This window comes from Raphanus sativus, chromosome 4 (genome assembly GCF_000801105.2).
Source record: "Raphanus sativus cultivar WK10039 chromosome 4, ASM80110v3, whole genome shotgun sequence".
In the NCBI taxonomy this organism is placed as follows: domain Eukaryota; kingdom Viridiplantae; phylum Streptophyta; class Magnoliopsida; order Brassicales; family Brassicaceae; genus Raphanus; species Raphanus sativus.
The window spans coordinates 39,112,478-39,134,764 of NC_079514.1; the positions used below are offsets into that span (position 1 = coordinate 39,112,478).

The window sequence follows — 22,287 nt, forward strand, 5'->3', positions numbered from 1 at the left end:
GAGTCAATTGAATTAGATATGTTGAACTGATCTTATATATCTGAATATCTTCCTCTTTATAAGTTTTCAAGTTTGAAATCTTGCATGTTGCATCGATCATCTGCACATAAATTAAGTTTTTGTTGGTCCTCTGTTGCCCACCCAAATGACTAACCTTAGACACAAATTTTGTGTCCTTGCTGAACTTTCTGAGCTGTCCTAGTGTCCTGAATGTGTCATTTCTTGAAAAAAAGAAGCTGAGCATTCCAGCTTGTAGGACTATACCTTGCTCCTGCCAAACAAAACAAACTTAGGGTTCAGTGGTTGTGCTTGTCAAGAATTTAACACATTCATTGAAATGTTTATTTCTCAGTACTACCATTAGCTGTACAATATCACCAGCAGGTCCAGCACAGACATTGGTGAGCTTTGTAATCTGACCATCAAAGGGTACAAACACAGCCGCTTCTGATCCATCTGAGACAGACAACTGGACACAGTACCATCATTAACAGACTTGACATTAGCGAACGGTGGTTGGTAAAAAATGGCTGTGAATTGCAGATCAAATAGCAGTAAACAGGAGCCTGGGAAGGATCACCTTTGAGTCCCAACGGCATTGCTGTTCTTGCATGTTGCACATGTGGATGTTGAGAAACCACGTTGAACCTTTCTAGTGCTTTTAAACTTGAGGTGTAGCACCACCCATATGCAGAGAAACTTCACAGTCTGTCCACACAATACATGGGAAACCACTTAATTGTAGAGAGATTAAGCAGTAAGAGATGAGGTTTATTCCGGACCTGGGGATCAGAGTTGAGAACACAAGCATTAGTTAAGCCACCGTAACGGTTTCAAGTTTTTGAATATCTTCATATTTTGTTGGACCTAAGGAAGAAGCATCATCACTGAAACGGTTCCTGCTGAATGAAACATTTAAGAGGGTTAGGAGGGTATAAAGCTATTTTTTTACTGAGTAAATGTATGAAAGCACTCAATTTACGCATCAAGTATGGTCTGCCCAACAGCACTTTCTTTGTCAAAGTAAAAATGACTGACTGGGGTGGAGTTTAGTAATAGCCGACCTGGGAGTAAGCAAAACATATACACAAACAGATTAAATAAGCAAAGTTCATTAACTGGACTTAGTTGTTAAGAAGACCCATACCTCCTACTAACTTAGGATTAATGGTCGTGGCTACTATGAACTTATGCTCAACACCATTAACCACAAATTTGTCATGAAGTATGTTGGCAGAGGCCATCAAAAACAGTGACACAGAATGAAGGCCACTACAGAATGTGAAGGGAACATTTCAGAAATGGGGATATATAAATTAGCTACTCATCTATAATAATAAAACAGAGAACTAAATTAACCGGTCAATTCATAGATTAGCCATTTTACGCTTAATTAACTGTGTCTCATCATTCTAGGTGGTTTTGATTCCCATAATCTCTCTTACAATATCCAATATATAAGGTTAAGCCATTAGAAAAGTGTACCTGCAAAACATACGCAAGTAAATTGAGTAGTGTGTTAGGAAACTTAAGAACAAAAAAGGTAGTAGGGTGTTTGTTAGTATCATCAGTTGATTATAGATTTATAACGACTAGGGGTGGGCAAAAAAACCGAACCGAACCGACTGAACCGAACCAACCGAACCGAAATCGATTCGAACCGAACCAAAGTCTATTATCAAACAGTTAGGTTTAAGATTTTTCCAACCCGAACCAACCGAACCGAACCCGATCCGAACCGAACCACGTTGAACCGAACCAAACTAAACCGAACCCATAACCAATGTGCATATAGCAATATACAGTATACTAAAATGCTAAGACTAAAGTTATTGTTAATTTTATTAAAGATTTTATTTTTAGTTTTCTATTTACTTTAGTTAATTTTTGTTTGATGTTTATAATTTGTTAAAGTTTTTGTTTCAGTTTTACATTATATTTAGTTTACATAGTTTATTTTGTAGAGGTATTATTAACGATGTTTTTTTAATTTTCTATTTATTATAGTTAACTTTGATTTGATTGTGCTCTTATAAATGTTTTGTGTTTCTAAAAGTTTTTTCGGTTTTATATTGAAATTAGTCAACATAATTTAGTTTTTTATAATCGTCAACACGATGATTTTATGACCATGCGTTTGTGTTTTAAAACCGAACCGAATTCAAACCGAACTGAGTTCAAACCGAACCGAAACCGATCCAAACCGAACTAACTATGGTTTACTTTGGTTGGATAAATCATTGAACCGAATTAACCAAACCGAACCGAAACCGAACCGAACCGATAAAATAACCGAAGTGCCCACCCCTAATAACGACTGCAATGAAGAAAATACAATCAAACATTTTGCATTAATCATAATTGCTGCCAAAGCCTTGAAGCTATCATAGATTCAGATGAACAAATACCTTCTCATCTATCATAAGTTCATAACTATGTCTATCCCATAAGCTCTCCACTCTTTTTCAAGTTCCTTGCTTTCCAACAACGGAGGACCCGTGTCACAACAGCCTCCCTCCAACGACCAACCTTTAAATCAGACAGAAGCAGATGAGGGTTGGCCATAATCGAAGAGGCTCTTACTGAGTTTAGAATTCGAGAGTAAGAAATTTCTCTCTTCAGATCTATATTTATAATGTACGAATAAGATGACAAAATGGTATCCTTTGATTGAATACTGAGGAAGGTCCTTCCCTTGATTTATAGCTGAAGCTCCAGGCGGTTACTGAGGAAAACGAAGAGGTAGATCGAATCTTCAAGTGGGAGGAGTGGATTAATCAAGGGAATTCAAGGACTGGTGAGACGTTACGGATATCAAAGCTCGTTTAAAGTTTATCGCAAATCTGTCGAGGAGTTCGCCGTTGGAAGAGGAAGAAGGAAAGAGATGGCTAGAAAAAAGTAAACGCGTGAAATACACAGATAGCCCAGCGAATCGACACGTGTTGCAAAATGCCCCAGCCTCCAAAAGCGACGTGGACACATTGAGAAGGCAGATATGTCTACTTTATTGTATTAGATAATTTTGATTTAAAAAACACTACTCATATATTTTACAGAAAGTTTTTAAAAATGCTAATTTTGGAATATTAAATTTATTAATTTTTAGATAATGTTATTATATTTTGATTTTTTTATTTCTAGTGATAAAATCCCTCACTTATGTTTTGTTTAATGTAGAAACTCCTAAACTAAAAAATTACCGGTAGTACGGGTAATTATGACCGGAAAAAGTTTAATTCATTAAATAAAATTAATTTGGGAGTTTATTCATTAAATACTTAGTTTGGAGATTTTTACCCAAAAAAACTTAGTTGAGGGGTTTTAACATTAAAAATCTTAAAATATTTTATTATTTCTTTGTAAAAATATAAATAATGGGACAGAAACAGAACCTCAAATGTAAGCTCCTGGGTCTACAATTGGACACAAACATTTGGGCCTAGGCCCATAATAACGATCGGTCTTCGTCTCTTTCTCCTTATCCGCGTAGTAGTTTTGAAATCACACCATCAATGGCTGCTTTTTCTCCTTCTTCAGCTACAATCTTCCACTCTCCTTCCCTAGTCCCTATCACCGGTCAACGGTCCTTCCCTTCCCCGACTCGAATCCGCTCCTCGCCTCGCGTCCTCAGAGGAATTCATAGCCGTGAGCTCCACCGCTTCTCTCAGAATGTTACAGCCGGCCGGTTCAACAGCTTCTCGTGTAACTGCTTATCCGCCGTATCCACCACCACTCTCGATTACGAGGTGATGATCTTTGTCGATTGATTTTTTTTTTGAAATGATTACTGTTAGTAACTGAATCATTATGTTTTTGAGAGTATTAATGCAGTTCACAGATGGTGGCAAGGAGGTGGAACTGAGATTGAGGTTGAAGACAGGCGAGACGCTTTCTCCAAAGGATATATCAGTGGACGCAGATGGAACGTCTTTAGCTGTTAAAGAGAAGCGTAACGGCTTGCTCATCACGCTTCTTGAGACTAACCAGCTCTTTGACAAGATCATGCCTTCTGAAACCATATGGTAATGAGTTTTTTACTTGTTTGAAGCTTCCTTGTTAAGGGCTGATTTTTAATTTTTTTTTTAATATCAGAGCAGGTACATAGATGAAGACCAGTTGGTTGTGAACATGAAGAAGGTGGATGGGGAGTTGAAGTGGCCTGATGTTGTTGAGTCGTGGGAGTCTTTGACTGCTGGGATGATGCAGCTTCTTAAAGGGGCGTCGATCTACGTTGTTGGAGATTCGACTGAGATTAACCAGAAAGTGTCTAGGGAGCTAGCGGTTGGTCTTGGGTATGGGATTCAAGAGCTCAGTGTATGAATAGTGTTGTGATAAACTGTTTTAGAGTCTTATGCAGTTGATGTGGTCTGCAGGTATAGTCCTCTAGACTCGATGGAGTTGCTGGAGAGCTTTTCTAAGCAGACAATCGATTCTTGTGAGTCTCTGCTTTTAGGACATCGTCATCTTGCTGGAAAATCTTTAACTCACTTCTCAGGACCATTTGTTTTGCGTTCTTTATTTTAAGGGATTCTTGCAGAAGGGGCGGATTCTGTAGCTGAAGCAGAGAGTTCGGTGTTGGAAAGCTTGAGTAGGTAAAGAAAAGTCATGTCTAGTGTTGAATCTCTTCAGTTGCTTTCCCCAGTTAAGATTGACAACCGATCTTGCAGCCATGTCCGTACTGTTGTCTCAACTTTGGGAGGTAAACATGGAGCTGCTGGGAGAGCCGATAAGTGGAGGCATCTTTACTCTGGGTTTACTGTATGGGTATCACAAACTGAAGCCACAGGTTAATTCTCCCTGCATCTATTTTAATGTGACCCTTGTCAACAAAAACACCAGTTATCATTTGCTTATACATCCAAGTTTGTTTCTGAATGTAGATGAAGAATCAGCTAAAGAAGAAGCGAGGCGAAACAAGCAAGAGAGGGAGATTGGGTATTCAAACGCAGACGTGGTGGTAAAGCTCCAAGGTTGGGACCCAACGCATGCCAAGAGCGTGGCTCAGGCGTCGTTAAGTGCACTCAAGCAACTGATCATCTCAGACAAGGGACTTCCAGGTAAATAAACCCAAGAAACACGACTGTCTGTTTTGGTGATTTTAAACAAACATTAAATGGGTTCTCTTTTGCTTTTGAAGGTAAGAAGAGTCTGTACATAAGGTTGGGTTGCCGTGGTGACTGGCCCAATATAAAACCGCCGGGATGGGATCCGTCGTCTGACACAGGAGCTCATCCAAGTTTCTCATAAAGTATTCTTTAGACAAATGCTCTTTTGTTCTCTCTCACATAAAACCTAGCAACAAGCGTTGTTACTCTTGAAGAGTTAATCACTTTCATAGCCGTTGATAATTTGTGTAGAAGTATATTTGATGATTTGAGTTTTGACAATTGAGTTAAAAGCCAGTCTGATGAATAACAAAGAACATAAGCTGTTGATCGATAAAGACAAATTCAAATTGAGGAAATATCTGGACAATGGAGATTTGTTTCACAAAGAGAAAACTAAAAAAGGAACAAGTTCCTTGTCTTAATCTTATTATAAAGTCAAGACAGCACAAAGAAGTCGACACATTTTTCTAACTCCATCTTTAATAGCCACTTGTGATCGGTTCCATTTTAATAGCAGGGTGTGGCAAGCGTTGAAGAGCTGTAATGGTGGTTCTCAGCAGATCATCATCTCCAACAATCATCCGCAGCTTCTTCGAAAATCCCTCTCGAGATAGCTTCTTCTCCTGTCAAGAGGACATAAGGTTTGGTAAATGACATGTGGGTAAAAAGAAGCAAGAACTCAGAATAAATCTTTACTACTACATACCCTAAGTTGTTGGTAATAAGCAGTGATCAAGTCCATGGCTTTCGGATCAATTTTGCTTGAGATTGCATTGAAGAGCAGAGGGTAAGGCATCAAATTAGAGCTGGGCTTCCTAGTGCTGGAACCTGCACTGTTGTTTCCGCTTCCTAGCCCCTGCTTCAAAACAAACAAGCAGAGAAGCATTCATGTTTCAAGTCCCAATACACACTGACCCTTTGAGAGAGTTCCTCATGTACATTTAAAACTCACATTGGAGGGAGATCCTTTGGTTCCTTCCAAAGTGAGCCCTGAACTCTCATGCTTACTCTGAGTAGCAGAAAGTAAATTCCCTGCAAAAACAGTATATATGTAATCTAGAATTTTAACTACTAGCAGAAAACAAGAATGAGATGGTTGAAATATTCATATGCATTCAGCCATGAAACATCTCACTAGACCTCCGGGATGATGAAGTGTGTTAATACTATCCCCAGAGGTCACAAAAACGACACGGGTCCAAGTAAGCTGTTCTTCAGCAAGATCTATATGCTGTCTCCCATTCAATGCGTCATCAGTAGATTTTTTTTTTTTTTATGGAAATGATTATGTGAAGGAGAAATCACCTTCAGCATTGGGGATAGACAACAGCTTGAAGCTAACTACAAATTCTGGACAAACATGAGTGTTCATATTCATGTTCCAGACAACATAATGCTTCGGACTCGACACATTATCTACTCCATTATCATACTCTTCTCCACCAGTAAAGAACTGAGCTCTATCACCACCAAGTGGCTCCATATTCCCCATTATCACACGGCACAAAACCATGTGACGCACACCGTTTTCATCAACATCACAATGTGTCGCACTGTTATAACAACATCTTTCACATTTGCTTAAACAGAAAAAAAAAACTAAACAATAAAGATATGAGGGAGAAAGAAGAACCTGAAGTAAGGGCAGTTTGCAGCAGCCAAGTGAACACCAACACCATACTTTGACTTTTTGATCAACTCTCCACACACACCAAGTCCGTGCATCATCACTGCAGATAACAGTTCCTTCTTCGCAGGAAGCCAAGCGTATCTAACGTTGGCATCTCCTCGGCTCAGCTTAGTGACGTCGGCTTGTTTCTTGAAAAGAGATTGACGATCTCTGGCGACGTCACCTGAAAACTTATACGCATCGAGCAGCTCTACATGTCCTAGAGCGGCCATACCTAAAACAAACTTCTCTTTGACAGCGTCTACATCAAGTTCTTCCTCCTCAGCAGGCTTGACACCAGAGAACATACTAGCTTCCGTCTCGTCCCGCCTCTGGACAGCATCATCATCATCATCATCAAGCTCAAGGCTGCAGCTATCACTACTGTTCAACTTCAGCTTCGGTGATTTCCCACCGTTGATATCGATTTCGAGGTGCAGCTTGATCTCACATTGACCATGATCTTCTTCTTCTCTACAGTCTCTTCCCACGCTGTCAGGGAAAAAGCATTTCCCAGCAATGTCAATCCATGCGAGGGGTGTTTTAACACCAGTTCCCAAGTCCAGTCGATGCATTTGTAAGAAATCAAGAACAAAATGGCGACCGTAACAGTTCACCTCGATCGCAGCTCTCTTTGCTTCAAGATCATTCCTGATGGTGCAAATAATATGCTCAGGCAAATCAGTCCATTCACCGTTCTCGTAGAACAGTACTCGCTTTGGGACTCCCGTCTTCTTGAAGTAAGAGTAGTATCTGACCAGAGACTTCCCAGAGAGATTCTCAGTAGCATTAACTTTGTTTCCACCATCATGTCTTCTCCTTTTATCAAGCTTTTCGTTGGGTAAGAGCACGCATTGCAGCTTTGCAACTGACCTTCCAGAATCGTATGAAGTAAAGTACGCGGGATGCTTTCTCTTTTTTTCAAGTTTATCTTTAAAACTACTATCCGATACCTTGACGATGTTGGGTTCCATTTCTATCTGCTAACAACGCTAAACGTAAAACCTTGAACAGGAGGAACTCAGCGAACACTAAATCTCTAGCAGTCCTGAAGATTGCAAAACAACATCATCATCATGGAAAAAATCTGCAAGAAGAAGGGGTATGTGCGTCAGATATGACAACCAACAGTGACCGTGTATAAGCATACAAGGTTTCACAAGAGGAAATAACCTCATAGTACTACAGTAAAGAAGCCTTGAAAAAAAAAAAAGACTAGCATCATGCAGTAACCCACATCACTACTAAAGGCACTGATAACAAACACCATCAGAAAGTAACATCATGCTCAGAAGAAACAACACTGATGAGACAAAGGTAGTACAACATGAGGAGAACAGATTCAGTATGCAAATATTATATAGTAAAATGGATGGTTCAGGCCACTATATACAACAAACCGTAGAGATTATAAGAGAGGAAAAAAATGTCACAGTAAGATATAGAAACGATTTAAGAAAAAATTGGGACTGTGTGACTCAACAGGCGAGAAGATGTTAATAAAGAAAAACGCACACTGAAGTACAAAAGATACCAGCATACCTCCATAAACAAAGAAATCAAACAAAGACGTGGAAAATAGCAAATACAATAACTAATCCAAGAGTATATATATGGGGTAAACTTATCAGAGAAGGTTGAGACTAACCAGGCTGACTTGTCATCATTTTTGGTGCCTTGTGTCTTAGAAAAGTAAAAGTAAACAGAGAAGAGATGTCACTCTTTTTCTCCAGTTTTATTTTATTTTTCCACAAACGTGTTCCTGCACGACAATACAAACCAAAAATTCCACCCTTCAATAGCTGAAACAGACCAACATATAACAGGACTTTTATCCAAAGCTGTCATGATTATGTTAGCGTTCTTTGTTCGTATTGGACAATAACAACTTAAGCAATAAGAACAAGACAAAACAAACGCAGATCCTAACTCAAACACAATTTCAATTGTGGGATGTTCTAAATATTAGACATGCATAGTTTGGTTTATAACACAATAAACTATCAAAACACGTCAGAATAACACGAAACCATTCTCACCCAGAAGACACTCACAAGAAGATTTTGTTAAATCTTTTCTTCTTTTTTTTTTGAACAATTGTTAAATTTTTTTCAGAAAAAAAAAACATTGAAAGCAAAATTGTCGATTTATAACCAAAAAAAAAAGCATCGACTTATAGAAACAGCAATTCACAGAATCAAAGATAAAATTGAGGAGCACCAAAGGTAGAATAACGACAAATTTAGACAGAAAAATAAAGAAGGAACCTTTGTAATGAATTCTTCTTCACAGAGAAAGATCGCAAGGTAAGGGTTCTCTGCTATTGCAAACAACAAGAGATGATTGGAGGAACGAAAACCCTAAAACGGCGAGGACGAAGAGAGAAATAGTGTTTGGAAGAAGACAAGACATATATATAGTACTGTCTCTCCGGCGACAAATCTATAAGTATAAGTCGGCGGTTCCTTGTAATTTGCGTGCACAAAAGGCCTTAATAATAATCCCTTCTTTTATTAAACACCTTTTTTTTTGGGGTCAACTATGCCGGTTTGATTTACGCGGTTCAACCATAACCCGAATGTAAAAAACTTTGTTGTTGACCAAAACTAATAGAAACGACATCGTTTCAGAATTTAGACCTGTAACGGGCTTTAGGCCCGACCAATCACATGTTTAATCAGCCCATCCCAGAAGAAACAACACATGGTGAAGTTATCCACGATTATCCAAGGCACAAGAGAGAATTTGAAAACAAAGCGGGGGAGAAATATAAGTAAAGAAAGACTTAACGGTTTAGAAATGAAATGAAGAAGAAACACAGCTAGCTCTGTTTAGGCCTCTTTCAAAGTCGAAGTCTTTTTGTCTGTCTTTGTGTCGTCTCCTGTCTCCACCGCAGTGGCAGCTCCGGAACCAGACCCAGACACCGTAAACGAGGCAGCGCACCACAAAAACCTAGCGGAATCTTCATTCACTTCCGGCGACCTGGCGTCAGCTCTTAATCACGCGCGTAAAGCCCTCACCTTGTCTCCTGACACGGAAGGCGTATCCTCCATGGTCACCGCCTCCCCCGGAGAAGATACTCAAGAGTGGTACAAGATTCTAAAGGTAGAGCCTTTCTCTCACTTCAGTACCATAAAGCAGCAGTATAGGAAGCTAGCTCTGTTGCTGCGTCCTGATAAGAATCCGTACGTTGGGTGCGAGGAAGGGTTTAGGCTTGTGAGTGAGGCTTTTAAGGTTTTGGAAGATAAGGTTAGGAGAAGTGAGTACGATAAGAAGCTGAGGGTTAGGATTCAGGGCGAGATTGGTGCTTGTGATGGTGGTGGTGACGAAACGTCGACGTTTTCGACCGTTTGCAAGGAGAATTTTGAGGCAAAGGAAGAAGATGGAGCTTGTGCTTCCAAGATCATAACTTATAGTAGGAGGAGGAAGAGCGTTGGTGAAAGTCTGAGGAGAGTGGAGGAAGCAGAAGCTTTGAATGCATCTCAGAGTTTGGATGAAGAGATGATGACTTTAGCAGAAATGCAATCAGTGCTCAAGAGAAATAAACTGAAAAGTAATAAGAAGAAGACTAACCACAAGGAGTTAAGTGAGGTAGTGGATTTGGAGTACGTGCCACGCACTGATAGGAAGAGGGATCTTAGCAAGTGGAATCAAGAAACCTACATGGAAGACGAGGATTTTGATTTTGATTTTGATAAAGAGAGGATGCCGAGGAGCTTCAAGAAAGGGCAGGTTTGGGCGATATACGATGGCGGTGGTGATGACAACTTGCCTCGGAGTTACTGTTTGGTAACTGAAGTCGTCTCTGTGAGCCCTTTCAAGGTGTGGATAAGCTGGTTGGATTACGAGAGCGAGAAACTCATCTCTTGGATGATGAAGAACAGCTCTTGTGGGAGGTTCCGTGTTTCAGAAGATAAAGCTTTGATCGAGGAGCATGTGAAACTCTTCTCTCATCTTGTCAACTGCGAGAGGGTTGCGATGCGTATGGGTTGTTGTGTGGCGTATTTGGAGAAGGTTAATGATGAGAGCTTGTTCAAGAGACGGGATTACGGGTGTAATTCGGTCAGGTGGATTGACAAGGAAGATGTTGCCGCCTTGCTCTCTCATCAGATTCCGGCTAAGAAGCTGCAGGAGGATCGATCTGGAGATGGTGTGAGAGAGTCTTGGGTGCTTGATCTTTGCTTCTGTGTGCCCTCCTGATTTGGTTTCTGTCACTTAGTAAAAACATACATGGTTCTTCTTTTCTTTTGGATCTCTTCATCATGATAAAGAGTAACAAAGCACCTCATGTCAAACTTTTTTTTTATCACCAAGATTATTTAATTGTATATTTTCATATATGCCGAAATTAAATATTTACGGCAAACGTTGATATTTTGTGTTAAACCCTAGTTTTATTACAGAACACATATCTAACCAAAGCCAATGTAAGCCGAAAGCAGATGTCCTCATAAAACACTCCATTATTCTCAAGACTTAATCCATGTGCCAAATTCTAAATGATACAACAGAGGGAGTAATACTTTGGAAACAAATTTAATGCATAGAAGGATCAAGAACTTGACCGAGGAATAGAACCAGACCGCTTGTGTATTCTTTGACAAGGAAGAGAAACGGATGATCAGCCACGAAGTCGTATTTTTTCCTCCGAGGCATAGTAAGGCCGGCACAACAACGTACAGCGGTAGCAGCTGCAGCTTTCGTTCCCACTTCATCGACCTCAACGCAAGCCTTGTGGGCAATCTTCTCCAAGGGAGTCTCCAAACCTAAACCCTGGAGAGCTTCCGACACATCTAAATCAAAACCAAACTTAAACTTTGGAATCTTGACTACTCCAACATCTGCATCTTCCCCACGAATGTCTCCTTCGCCGCTCAAGAATCCAAGACAAGAAGCTACTCTCTCCAGCATTGCATGCAACCCATTCTTTTCATCAGGGAGACAGATTAGCATCGAGAAATAACGATTGTCGTTGCTTCCTCCTCCTCTGTATGGTAACTCAAGGACTTTGAAACCTTGGTAGACTTCAAGACGGTGTTTGTAAGAGTCGTATGCGGTCATGAAGGGAACACGTAGTTTAGGTCCATCAAGACGGTGAAAGCCGTAGTCTCTAGTTAGCGATGGATCAAATTCTTCATCCCATCTTCCATGGAAGAAGAGAGCATTAGCAAATATGACATCAGTCTGTGGAGGAACAGAGCCTAGGATATCAGTGATGAGTCCTCTTGTCTGATTCTTAACCCATTCATTCACTTCTTCAACCACTTCATCAGCCTATCAAAACCAAAACAAACAAAAAAAAATTATCAAAACAAAAAAAAAAAAAACAGAAAATCTATGTGGTTTGGTTTTGGTTTCAGACATAAGAGTTAAGGTTGTCGGGAAAAAAAAAAAACCTTTGTGCGAAAATCAACTAGGTTAAAAGCAGCCTTGTACGAATTCTCTATGAGATTTCTAAAAGAAGGCTCGACAGGGACAGTCTTCTCGGTCCAGACGCCGTTAGCTGTTGAGATAGTTGGACCGCCACTTCTGGTGCTGTCGGCGAGGATGTCTGTTATTATCTTGGAGGAGACGGTATTGAGCTCATTGGTCGAAGAAGCTTGTAGTAAAGAGAGGATATGATCCGCGGTGGATCCGCCTGACTTGGCGGCGAGGAAGCTGAGGACGACATTGATTGACGCCGGAGAAAACACGAGGTTGGAGGTTTTCGCGCCGGGGGTGGTGGCGATCACGTGCTTAGCCACACGAAGAGCGAGCTCGTTTTGCTTCCCTACTGATTTTCGGAGGTCCATATTTTACGGTGCGGTGAAACGGTGAATATGAAAGCCAAAGATGTGGGATTAGGTAAAAAGATTTATCTCCCACAATCTTATTTATAGTGCTTCTGATATACCCTATAAAATTTTCCAAACTCAAAATATTTTACTTAAAATTAAAAAAGGAAAAATATTTTTGAAAAAGGGAAAAATCTAAAATAAAAGTTCACTTCCTTTTTATGCATTAGATAGGGTAAATAATAAGTTAATATCTGCATTAACACAATAATCCAAATTTAAATCCTATATCTTAATTGTTTAACATATGCTAAAAACTAGACTTTAGACTTGGAATCCTAAACCTTAACTTAAGAAAATTGAATCTAAACTGGAAATATATATCGCAATGTAGTGTATTTTATTTAATTTCAAATATTTAGTTTATTTTTGATCAAAATTTTGTCTCTAATTATCCTAATAAATAAAATAACGAATTTAATTTACCATGTAACATGTGTAGACGTAAGTTAAAAACTCTTTCTAATTGTAATCAAGAAAAGATTCCTTAAAAGATTCCTTATAATTTTCTGAATTTAATTATTCTAATTGTAATCAAGAAAAGGAATAAGACAGAACAGTGTAGACGTAAGTTAAAAACTCTTTCTAAATTATGATTTAAGATACGTTAAGTAACCCAGCTAGTAGTTTGCTTTGTAGGTTTCTCGATGTGAATCTAATGATTACTTTTATTCTGTAAATTTTAATATAGCTGAACTAGAAACATAACTGTTCTTATCAGCCAATGAGGGGATCATTTCTTTTTTTTCTTTCTATAAGCCTATTGTTGTTTCCATATCCGGTCAATGGGGTAGTATAATAAAAAAAGTGAATGAGGTGGAGATTTTCGTGTTAAGAGTCAAGAATAACAAGCTCGGAAATTACAAGAACTTAAAGAGATCGTCTAAGCGAGATCGTCTAAACAGATTCTCTTTACAAATGTTCCTAGTCGCCGGAGACGAGTTCGTTCTGGTGAGAAGAGGTCGTCTCGGACTTTTAAAGATGGCGTTTTCCGGTGGTCGTCGGAGACTAACTCGCTCAGGTGGAGAGAGGTGGCTGTCTCTGACTTCTGGTGGTCTCTGACCTTTTTAGTATGTCCTTTCTGTGGCTCTGATATCTCTCTTTTATAGTGAAAGTACTGCTTTGTTTCCTTGTGGAATCACCAATTTGTTAATAGGCCGAACCTGATTTTAGGTCTAGCATAATAATGGGCTTTGTGCTAGATCCATATCCAACACCTATCACCAGTTATATGAATTTTCAAAGCCAAGAAGAGTTTTTTGTTTATTTTTTCGCTACAAAACCAAGAAGAGTTGAACGACAACTACAAAGAAGACATGACCAAAAGGTTACGGCCTTGCTATCTCATAAGATTCCGGCCAAGAAGCTGCCGGAAGATCAATCTGGAGCTTGTAAGAGAGTCTTGGGTGTTTGATCTTGCTTCTGTTCCTCCTGCTTTGGTTTCTGCCACTTAGTTAACATAGATGTTTCTATTCTTTTGAATCTCTTCATCAGTTGACAAAAAAAAGTTCAATATTCTGCCACTTGGTTAACATAGATGTTTCTATTCTATTGAATCTCTTCGTCATGATCAGTGCCAGAGGCGATGAAGGAGTAGGGGTCAGTTATACCCCTATCAATTCTTAAATTTAGTTTAATATAAGCCTACAACATTAATATATTTTAAGGATTTGACTCTCTTGTTTATTGTGAAATATATATATATATATATATATATATATATATTTGACCCTTTTGACCCTTTTGAATTTGTTTATACATCGGCCACTGATCATGATAAAGAGAAAAGCACCTCATGTCAAACATTTTCATCACCAAGAATATTTCGTTGTATATTCATATATGCCAAAATTTTAAGCATTTACAGCAAACGTTGATATTACATGTGTCAAGCCTAGTTTTATTACAGAACGCAGCTAACCAAAAATTACACGTGAACAGGTACAAGAACTTTGGACGCAAACTTAATGCATCGAAGGGTCAAGAACTTGACCAAGGAACAGAACCAGACCGCTTGTGTATTCTTTGACAAGGAAGAGAAACGGATGATCAGCCACGAAGTCGTACTTCTTTTGTGGACGACAACAGCCAAAACCCCCTGCTAGAGTGGTAGCAGCTGCAGCTTTCGTTCCCACTTCATCAACCTCAACGCAAGCCTTATGGACAATCTGATCATACGGCGTCTCCAAACCCGAACCCTTGAGAGCTTCCGACACATCGAAATCAAAACCGAATTTAAACTTTGGAATCTTAACTTGTCCAACATCTGCATACTCCCCACGAATGTCTCCTTCGCCGCTCAAGAATCCACGACAAGAAGCTATTCTCTCCAGCATTGCATGCAACCCATGTTTTTCATCAGGGAGACAGATTAGCATCGAGAAACAACGTTTGTCTTGGCTTCCTCCTCCTCTGTATGGTAACTGAATGGCTTTGAAACCTTGGTAGACTTCAAGACGGTGTTTGCAAGAGGCGTATGCGGACATGAAAGGCACACGTAGGGTAGTTCCATCGAGACGGTGAAAGTCCGAGTCTTGAGTCAACGATGGATCAAATTCTTCATCCCATCTTCCATGGAAGAAGAGAGCATTAGCAAATATGAGATCAGTCTCTGGAGAAACAGAGCTTCGTGAAAGGAGATCAGTGATGAGTCCTCTTGTCTGATTCTTTACCCATGCATTCACTTCTTCAACCACTTCATCAGCCTTTGTGCGAAAATCAACTAGGTTAAAAGCAGCCTTATATACGAATTCTCTATGAGATTTTTAAAAGAACGATCGACAGGGAGAGACTTGTCGATCCAGACGCCGTTAGCTGCTGAGATAGTTGGACCGCCACTCGCAGTGCTGTCGGCTAGTACGTCGGTTACTATCTTGGAGGACACGGCGTTAAGCTCGGTAATCGAAGAAGCTTGTAGTAAAGAGATAATATGATTTGAGGTGGGGCCGCCAGACTTGGCGGCGAGGAAGCTGAGGACGACGTTGATTGACGCCGGCGAAAACACAAAGTTGGAGGTTTTCGCGGAGGTATATAAGGACTGAGATTGACATCTCACATTCTCTCCTTCAAACTAAGAATATCGTACTAATCGGATAATATTGAGTTGGACACGGGATTTTACAATCCCAACAATTGGTATCAGAGCGGTTTGACGAAGAGATGCAAAAGACCAAAATACCCTTTAAGTAAGAACGGGTAGAAAAAGAAAAATAGAAGGTCTGTTTGTAGAAACGTCATAAGATCATAGAACCTGTGATGTGATGTTGTGGGAGAAGCATTCTCAAAGGAAAGCCATGTGATTAGGAAACACACAAGAGATGAGTTGTGGTTCTTAATTTGAAGGGGAGAATGTGAGATGTCAATCTAAGTCCCACATTGGATATTAGACAAAGTAAAGTCTAATATATAAATAGATGTCCAACTCTAATTAGTACGAGGCCTTTTGGAATAAAAACCAAAAGTAAATCCATGCGGGCTTGCCATTAAGGCCCAAAGTGGAGAATATCATACTAATCGGATAAATAGAGTTGGACATGGGCTTTCACAATCCCAACAGTGGCGATCACGTACAGTGCCGGACTAATCTTTTATATTGCCCTAGTCCAAATTTAAAATTATGCCCGTATACATATTTTTTTTTTGTCAACATCTTGTGCATAATTTTTTTTGTCAACACTTTATACATAATTTATCAAGACCATAAAACAGTATAAAAACAACATAAATTTTTTATTTAGAGAAATCAAATTCCATAGTCTACTATCGTATAAAATATAAATTTACTTATATATTTAATTTTTAACAAATTCATAAATATTGTTGAAAAGTCCAACAAATCTTATTCTAAGTAAAAATGCATAATAGATAATCTTTTAACAAAAGAATCCACAAAATTTATTTATTTATCAATACTAAAATTTTTTTAAAAACAAATATGCCCCATTAAAATTATCGGAGGTTCATATTTTTACTGCGTGGTGAGACGGTGAATATGAAAGCCAAAGATGTGAGGTTAAGGAATAAAATTATCTCCTACAATCTTATTTATAGGGCTTTTTAAGGATTTCCATATTCAAAATAGTCTAGTTAAGTTAAAAAAGGAAAGTCTGTTTTGAAAAAAGGAAATAAAAACTTCAACAAAAATTGATTTCCTTTTTTTTTGCTTTAAATAGGGTAATTAATAGGTTAATAACTGAACTGAAAAATAACCAATATATTATTTTTTACTTAATAAAATAATATAATTTTGAATCCTAGATCTCAACATTTTCAACATACAATATACTAAAACTAGATTTTAGAGTTGAAATCAACAACCTTAACTTCAGAAAGTTTGAATTTAAACCCTGAAACATATAACTTAAGCTTTTTCAAGAAAAAACATATAATTTAAGCCCAAATTAATGTATTTATATTTAATTTAAAAGATTTTAGTGTATTTTTAATCAAGATTTTGTTTTTAATTATGTAATGAATAAAGTAGTGAAAAAACTTGGATTTGACCACGCGACTGGTAAAAGATTCCTTATACTTTTCTGAAATAATTATTCTAAATGTAATCAACAAAAACAACACGACAAAATAGTGTCAGACTTAAGTTAAGAATCCTTTCTAAATTATGATTTAGATACGTTAAGTAAACCCAACAACTAGTTTGATGTGTAGCTTTCTCGATGTGAATCTAATGATTACTTTATTCTTTAAAAGTTTAATATAGCTGAACCAGAAAACATGGCAGTTCTTATATAGCCAATAAGTGGAGTATTTCATTTTTATAAGCCAATATATCATCAATTATATGAAAATTTTGCCAAGAAAAGTTGATGGAAAACTAGAAATAAATCCACAAGCAAGAATCGGTTGAAGCCAAGCAAAGCTTTAACCTTAAAGAGCTACAAAAGCATTTATCATCAATACTATTCTTGAGACTTAAAGAAGTGAGCTTTGTGGCTGCTTTTGTTATTCTGCTTTGGTGCTTTGGAGAATCTTATACTCTTAGCACAAGTTTCTTTACTATACTGTGTTACTTTTTCAGTATTTCAGGGAAAGAACAAGTCCAAAGACTCAAGAAGGAATCATCTATTAAAATTCACTACCATGGTTGGTATTTTCTCCAGATTTTCTGTTGGTAGAAGTGGCCATAGAAGAACACAAAGTGCCATCGTAAGCTCTCTCTCCTCTATTTTCTTGTCTTATTCCAGTACATGTTTCATGGGGCTCTCTAAGCTATAAGTTATATGGAACATTAGGCTGTTGTTCTGTTTATTTGTGCTTGAGTTTATGTTCAAAAGGATTCCTTAGTATGATTCTTCTCCATTATATTTGTTTTTCTTTCGGTTAAGCCCTCTTTCAGATTTTCTGTCATTTTCCTGCTCTGATCTTCTTGAGTAGCTTACAGTTTAGGCTCTAAACCGGTGGGGAAATTTTAAGAGTTGATGATTACATGCTAAGAGTTGCTTGTTTTCTGTTTTTCAAGATGAAAATTTTGAGCTCCTTTCCTTAGTTCAAGCCACAACATTATCTGTATCCATAATCTGCTTATGTAACATAATTCCGTTTAAGTGATTTTAAGCTATACTTGAATCTAGGATTCTTTATTTCTCTTCTTATAAATAACACAGATGACATTAATCTTGTCTTATGATCAGGATATGAGGGAAGCATTGCCTCAAAGTATTACTGAACTTGTTGGTTCAACTCATGGGATCGAAGTAGCAACAGAGTTTAAACCAGTGGAACACCCTATCGAGCCCTTGGACAATGATCAACCTATCCAATGCCCACTCCCGGAGCCATCCATTCTCAATGTATGATCTTCATTCATATGTTTCTTGAAGTTCCAAGAAAAGAAAAGAAAAAATAGTTATGGTTTACTAATGCAAAGATAGGAGTGTTACAGAGAGCTTTACGCTCTTTTTGTGATCGTTTTGTCGCACAGGATGGGAGAATATGGAAAGAGAGAGTGTCGGCGTCCATGAGGAGACGAGGGGACTTGGCGATTGCTCAAGATGGAACGGATGTAGTAGAATCTGTGGGAACTAGCTGTGGTGGTCCTACAGAACCTGATGGCTCAATGGAAAAACTATCAGTGACTAGCCAATGCAATCCCAAGCGTCGATTCTTGCCTTCGCTCAGTGCACCAGAACGACACATGCTTAATATACTAGAAGAATGCAAAGCATCCGGTAATATCTAAGAACCAATGCTGGTCTACGCGCGCTCTTTTTTAATTCTGTGTAAGAAACAAAACCAAATCATATTGAATGTTAACATTGTAACTTGCATCACAAGCCACACAAGTTTCCTTCAGTTCCAAATTACCTTATCTGTGTTAAGAAAAAAGATTAAGTATTGGTCTCTCTCTTTTTACCTCCACTTAGTTAGAGGTATTGTGTTTGTATTCTGTCTCTGTTCTGCTCCCACCATGTCTTTGCATGCACTTCCCCAAACCGTTCCCGACTGCAAACACCCGGTTTGGTTTGGTTAACGTTTAGGGTTAAAAAAACGTTTAGGGTTTAAAAGCTAAAAAGGAACCGGTTATCTAGTTTAGTGATTGGATAGAGTTAACTTGGTGATCAAGTTATCATCTAAAAGAGTTAGGTTTACCTGAATTTGACACGGCGTAGTTCTCTGGTTCCGTCTGGTAACTGTCTAATGGTAATGTTAACCCCTGGCTCATCCTCTTCAACCCACTCTGCTTGCATCTCACTAGCGTTACTGATGGAAGGCGGTTCGTCCCTAGATGAGGTGGTGGCTCGTGCTGCGTCCATTGAAGGTCCATAAAAGTGATGTGGGATACTGCTTCCACCTGGAGGCCTGTAGTTGTTTCTTGGAGTCCAGTCTCTGCTTTCTCTTGCTGCTTCGATTCTTGTGTAAGTTGAATCTCTCTGCGACTGAAGAAGAAACAAGTTGAGATTATTCATCAACCTTCTCTTTCTTGGGGATCAAGAAACATCCACACACAAGGACATTCTTGTCTGAAAGAACAACTAATGTTATCATTGCAAAATCGTTATGAGATTGATGATTTTACCTGGTCTTCGGATCTACCAGCGGTTTGAAGGGCTTGCTGGTTAAATCTTTGAACGTTGTAAAGCTCAACTATTCTGTCGTAGTTCTCACCCCACCACCTCTGAGCTTGCCACTTGTCAAACACTTCCCGGCTTCAACAAAGACACAAGTAAACCGTTAGCTTCATTAGAGTCATTGTATGTCATAAACTGAAAGTAGTAACAGACAAAACTAAGTAAACCGACATGGAACAGAACATATGATGGTTACTTAAACAGAAAACCTATAGCCGCTTTTACAAGAATACAACAAACATATTGTCAAGAGTGCGTATTACCTGAAACGTATCCGTTTAAGATCATTTCCTCCACTGGGAAGTGAGACGAATGTGATGTGAACACCAGGCTCTACTTGAGCCACCCACTCTTTTGGCTCGTCATCCTCTAGTACCACATCACACGACTGAGCAGAGACGGATTCGCGTTCACCGCCATACATTGATGTGAATCTTGAATCTGCCTGTTCAACCTGATGGTGAGAGGAGCTTGGGAAGTCCCAAGCAGGAGTGGAACTCGTGCTTCCACTACCCATATCAGGGTATGGAACACTATCCGATGCAGTATCGAAATCCGGATACTTCCTCAGCTCTTTCCTCAAGTTGCTGCTTGAGGAGCCGGAGGGTGGCTTGGACTGTTTAGAAGTGCCAGAGAACTTCGACGCCATAGCTTTGATCTGCATAGCATTCGTACCCAACCCAAGAAGTCAAAAATCTTAAACACAAAACATGATACCAGGTGAACATTGAACTGCCAACACCATATTGTTGGACAGAACAGGTAACAAACAGGAGTCCACTATCATAATTCATAAAAGGTGTGACTATAATTTGAAACATAAAAAATAGTTCATAACAGTTTGATTCTTTTGATGTATACTACTATATAGTTGTCCCCTCCTACAATTTTTTTTTCATCATGCCTTGACAAGAATCCACTAGAGCTTATTATAGGAAAGTATAGATCAATCTTCAATAACAAGCAAAGATCATGTTCAACTAGGCATGACTCCATTAAACCTTTTTCAATATATCTTAGTAAAATAACATCCAGGTAAATTATCAGCCGTAATGCTATTATTCAATGTGAAATAGGATTCTGAGATTGTTGCTAGATTTGTTTTGATTTGTTGTACTAACTGTTGCTCCATTTTATGTCTAGTCAGTCACATACAGAGGAGAAGAAAAAAAACACTGACACACCTATTAAAGATAGATTTGCAAGAGTATCTAGGAAAAGATGTAGCATCAACATAAAATCTTGTCTAAAGATCCTACTTTTTTCTGTAACATACACAGCCTTAAACAACAGTAACCTCTAACTATCTTGTGAACTCAAAACTCTATACTTTTGTACTTTATAGCCTAATATGAACTCTTTTAACAGTAAACATTTATATACTTTAACCCCTTTTGTCATCTCAAGTGTTAAACAGTTGAAAAGGCTCAAAGCATTAGAACATACGCAGCAAAATAAAGTGAAAAGAGCACAAGGATAGATCTTAAGATAGATAGATAAATAGATAGATACCTGTGCAGTTAGGCTTTTAACAGCATCTTTAGTGTTGGGAGTGGTGCTCCCACGGGCTCCATCTTCGTTTTCTTCATCTCTGTCAGCCATTTTAGAACAGTTTATGCAAGTAAACATCTTTGGACTCTTCTTTATGCACTCTGCCTGTTAAGCCCTATATACCATATAAACAGTGCGTTACAAACATCACAAGGAAACCACTACTCATAGATAAAGATGGATACAGAAAGAAATGAAATGTTAAGAAATGCTAGACAGTAGTTACCTACAATCAGATATCAATAAGAGTAGGGCTTAATTAATTCATAGGATAAGCAACTCAACTAATGTAAAGTTGGTGAAAATTCAATAATCAAAAGGGATGTAGTAAGCATTTGGATCGAATGGTACGGACATGAAATTAAAAAAATATGGATAAATTTGTTTAAAGAAATATGTTCAGATCACCACCACTCGAACGACACAATGATTTTTATGTAGTTTAAACTTTAACTCCCATAAATATTAAGAAATGGTATTGTTTAAAATATTTTCAAGAAATTAAGGAGCTCAAAGGGATACTAATTTAAAAGATATTATTTTAAAGAAAATAAGATATGAAGGTTCAATGCTATTATTTTATTTTGATTGAAGAGTAAGAAGATTTGTTGGTGTAGTACAAACCATGTTAATTAATTCTGTTTATGAAAGTAAATTCATTGATCAGAAAAAGGAAAAATGAAAGTAGATTCTTTCCAACAAAAATCAAACATGCGAACTTTTTAGATCCCTACTAAATGATATAAGAGTTTAATCAATATGTCAACTCCTAGTTGGTACGAAGATTCATTATTAAGGGCAATAATCTTGATAAATACAAAAGAGTTCAAAAGATTAACTTGGGGATCAGAGGAAAGGACTCCCAACAGAGAAAAGTTATAGGATTGTCCAAGAACCTGAGTAGATCAATTTTTTTATCTGTAGAATTATAATAAAATAGTTTGAAGATGAACTTGATAGAGACAAGCGATGGTCTAAAAATTATAAATATTTAGTTTCTGATTTTTTTTTAAATAGAAAGTGGTCTAAATAAAAAGGGA

At 38.2% G+C, this 22,287-nt stretch overlaps 6 protein-coding genes and 1 pseudogene across 8 annotated transcripts; 3 read left to right on the forward strand and 4 right to left on the reverse strand.

Moving 5' to 3' along the window:
- The first annotated feature begins 3,497 nt into the window (after nt 1-3,497).
- LOC108854474 (probable inactive shikimate kinase like 2, chloroplastic) lies at nt 3,498-5,402 on the forward strand. The gene is made up of 8 exons (XM_018628043.1): nt 3,498-3,746; nt 3,832-4,022; nt 4,098-4,292; nt 4,374-4,435; nt 4,526-4,592; nt 4,668-4,786; nt 4,881-5,057; nt 5,138-5,402. Exons 1-8 carry the CDS (start codon nt 3,513-3,515, stop codon nt 5,245-5,247), a joined length of 1,155 nt encoding a protein of 384 aa, XP_018483545.1. The 5' UTR covers nt 3,498-3,512; the 3' UTR covers nt 5,248-5,402.
- Nucleotides 5,403-5,431: 29 nt separating this feature from the next.
- Nucleotides 5,432-9,262, reverse strand: LOC108854473 (probable inactive poly [ADP-ribose] polymerase SRO1). Of its 2 annotated transcripts, none has more exons than XM_018628040.2 (7): nt 9,045-9,262; nt 8,426-8,539; nt 6,742-7,864; nt 6,414-6,661; nt 6,061-6,140; nt 5,815-5,967; nt 5,432-5,731 (listed from the first exon to the last, which is right to left on the reverse strand). In XM_018628040.2, exons 3-7 carry the CDS (start codon nt 7,749-7,751, stop codon nt 5,588-5,590), a joined length of 1,635 nt encoding a protein of 544 aa, XP_018483542.1. In that variant the 5' UTR covers nt 7,752-7,864; nt 8,426-8,539; nt 9,045-9,262; the 3' UTR covers nt 5,432-5,587. The 2 variants fall into 2 exon arrangements, with proteins under 2 accessions (XP_018483542.1, XP_018483543.1); XM_018628041.2 differs by having other exon boundaries at nt 5,815-5,964; nt 9,045-9,260.
- A 56-nt stretch (nt 9,263-9,318) lies between these two features.
- LOC108850944 (uncharacterized) lies at nt 9,319-14,065 on the forward strand. The gene is made up of 3 exons (XM_057008288.1): nt 9,319-9,324; nt 9,613-10,929; nt 14,000-14,065. Exons 1-3 carry the CDS (start codon nt 9,319-9,321, stop codon nt 14,063-14,065), a joined length of 1,389 nt encoding a protein of 462 aa, XP_056864268.1.
- On the reverse strand, nt 11,144-12,635 carry LOC108853928 (serpin-ZX-like). The gene is made up of 2 exons (XM_018627408.2): nt 12,174-12,635; nt 11,144-12,051 (listed from the first exon to the last, which is right to left on the reverse strand). Exons 1-2 carry the CDS (start codon nt 12,567-12,569, stop codon nt 11,314-11,316), a joined length of 1,134 nt encoding a protein of 377 aa, XP_018482910.1. The 5' UTR covers nt 12,570-12,635; the 3' UTR covers nt 11,144-11,313.
- A 467-nt stretch (nt 14,066-14,532) lies between the features above and the next one.
- On the reverse strand, nt 14,533-15,848 carry LOC108838405 (serpin-ZX-like; annotated as a pseudogene).
- A 1,563-nt stretch (nt 15,849-17,411) lies between these two features.
- On the forward strand, nt 17,412-18,962 carry LOC108853931 (uncharacterized). Of its 2 annotated transcripts, XM_018627411.2 has the most exons (4): nt 17,412-17,548; nt 17,647-17,774; nt 18,260-18,418; nt 18,550-18,962. In XM_018627411.2, exons 2-4 carry the CDS (start codon nt 17,709-17,711, stop codon nt 18,805-18,807), a joined length of 483 nt encoding a protein of 160 aa, XP_018482913.1. In that variant the 5' UTR covers nt 17,412-17,548; nt 17,647-17,708; the 3' UTR covers nt 18,808-18,962. The 2 variants fall into 2 exon arrangements, with proteins under 2 accessions (XP_018482913.1, XP_018482912.1); XM_018627410.2 differs by having other exon boundaries at nt 17,502-17,774.
- LOC108853929 (protein Brevis radix-like 1) lies at nt 18,737-21,358 on the reverse strand. The gene is made up of 6 exons (XM_057006738.1): nt 21,209-21,358; nt 19,960-20,354; nt 19,645-19,774; nt 19,218-19,504; nt 18,933-19,070; nt 18,737-18,843 (listed from the first exon to the last, which is right to left on the reverse strand). The coding sequence occupies exons 1-5, from the start codon at nt 21,323-21,325 to the stop codon at nt 18,992-18,994; spliced, it is 1,008 nt and encodes a 335-aa protein (XP_056862718.1). The 5' UTR covers nt 21,326-21,358; the 3' UTR covers nt 18,737-18,843; nt 18,933-18,991.
- Nucleotides 21,359-22,287: the final 929 nt, after the last annotated feature.

Excerpts from the sequence above, each read along its gene's own strand:
- LOC108854473 (XM_018628040.2), bottom strand. The coding sequence starts at position 7,751 with ATGGAACCCAACATCGTCAAGGTATCGGATAGTAGTTTTAAAGATAAA. Across the intron at positions 6,141-6,413 it reads GTCTATCCCCAATGCTGAAG|GGAATTTACTTTCTGCTACT; the intron begins GTGATTTCTCCT and ends CTGTTTTTGCAG. Across the intron at positions 5,968-6,060 it reads CCAAAGGATCTCCCTCCAAT|CAGGGGCTAGGAAGCGGAAA; the intron begins GTGAGTTTTAAA and ends TTTGTTTTGAAG.
- LOC108853928 (XM_018627408.2), bottom strand. The coding sequence starts at position 12,569 with ATGGACCTCCGAAAATCAGTAGGGAAGCAAAACGAGCTCGCTCTTCGT. Across the intron at positions 12,052-12,173 it reads TAGTTGATTTTCGCACAAAG|GCTGATGAAGTGGTTGAAGA; the intron begins GTTTTTTTTTTT and ends TGGTTTTGATAG.
- LOC108853931 (XM_018627411.2), top strand. The coding sequence starts at position 17,709 with ATGGTTGGTATTTTCTCCAGATTTTCTGTTGGTAGAAGTGGCCATAGA. Across the intron at positions 17,775-18,259 it reads GAAGAACACAAAGTGCCATC|GATATGAGGGAAGCATTGCC; the intron begins GTAAGCTCTCTC and ends TCTTATGATCAG. Across the intron at positions 18,419-18,549 it reads CGGAGCCATCCATTCTCAAT|GATGGGAGAATATGGAAAGA; the intron begins GTATGATCTTCA and ends TTTGTCGCACAG.
- LOC108854474 (XM_018628043.1), top strand. The coding sequence starts at position 3,513 with ATGGCTGCTTTTTCTCCTTCTTCAGCTACAATCTTCCACTCTCCTTCC. Across the intron at positions 3,747-3,831 it reads CCACCACTCTCGATTACGAG|TTCACAGATGGTGGCAAGGA; the intron begins GTGATGATCTTT and ends GTATTAATGCAG. Across the intron at positions 4,593-4,667 it reads GTGTTGGAAAGCTTGAGTAG|CCATGTCCGTACTGTTGTCT; the intron begins GTAAAGAAAAGT and ends CCGATCTTGCAG.
- LOC108853929 (XM_057006738.1), bottom strand. The coding sequence starts at position 21,325 with ATGTTTACTTGCATAAACTGTTCTAAAATGGCTGACAGAGATGAAGAA. Across the intron at positions 19,775-19,959 it reads CTTAAACGGATACGTTTCAG|CCGGGAAGTGTTTGACAAGT; the intron begins GTAATACGCACT and ends TCTTTGTTGAAG. Across the intron at positions 19,505-19,644 it reads CTGGTAGATCCGAAGACCAG|TCGCAGAGAGATTCAACTTA; the intron begins GTAAAATCATCA and ends TTTCTTCTTCAG.
- LOC108850944 (XM_057008288.1), top strand. Across the intron at positions 10,930-13,999 it reads AGGATCGATCTGGAGATGGT|CTTGTAAGAGAGTCTTGGGT; the intron begins GTGAGAGAGTCT and ends ATCAATCTGGAG.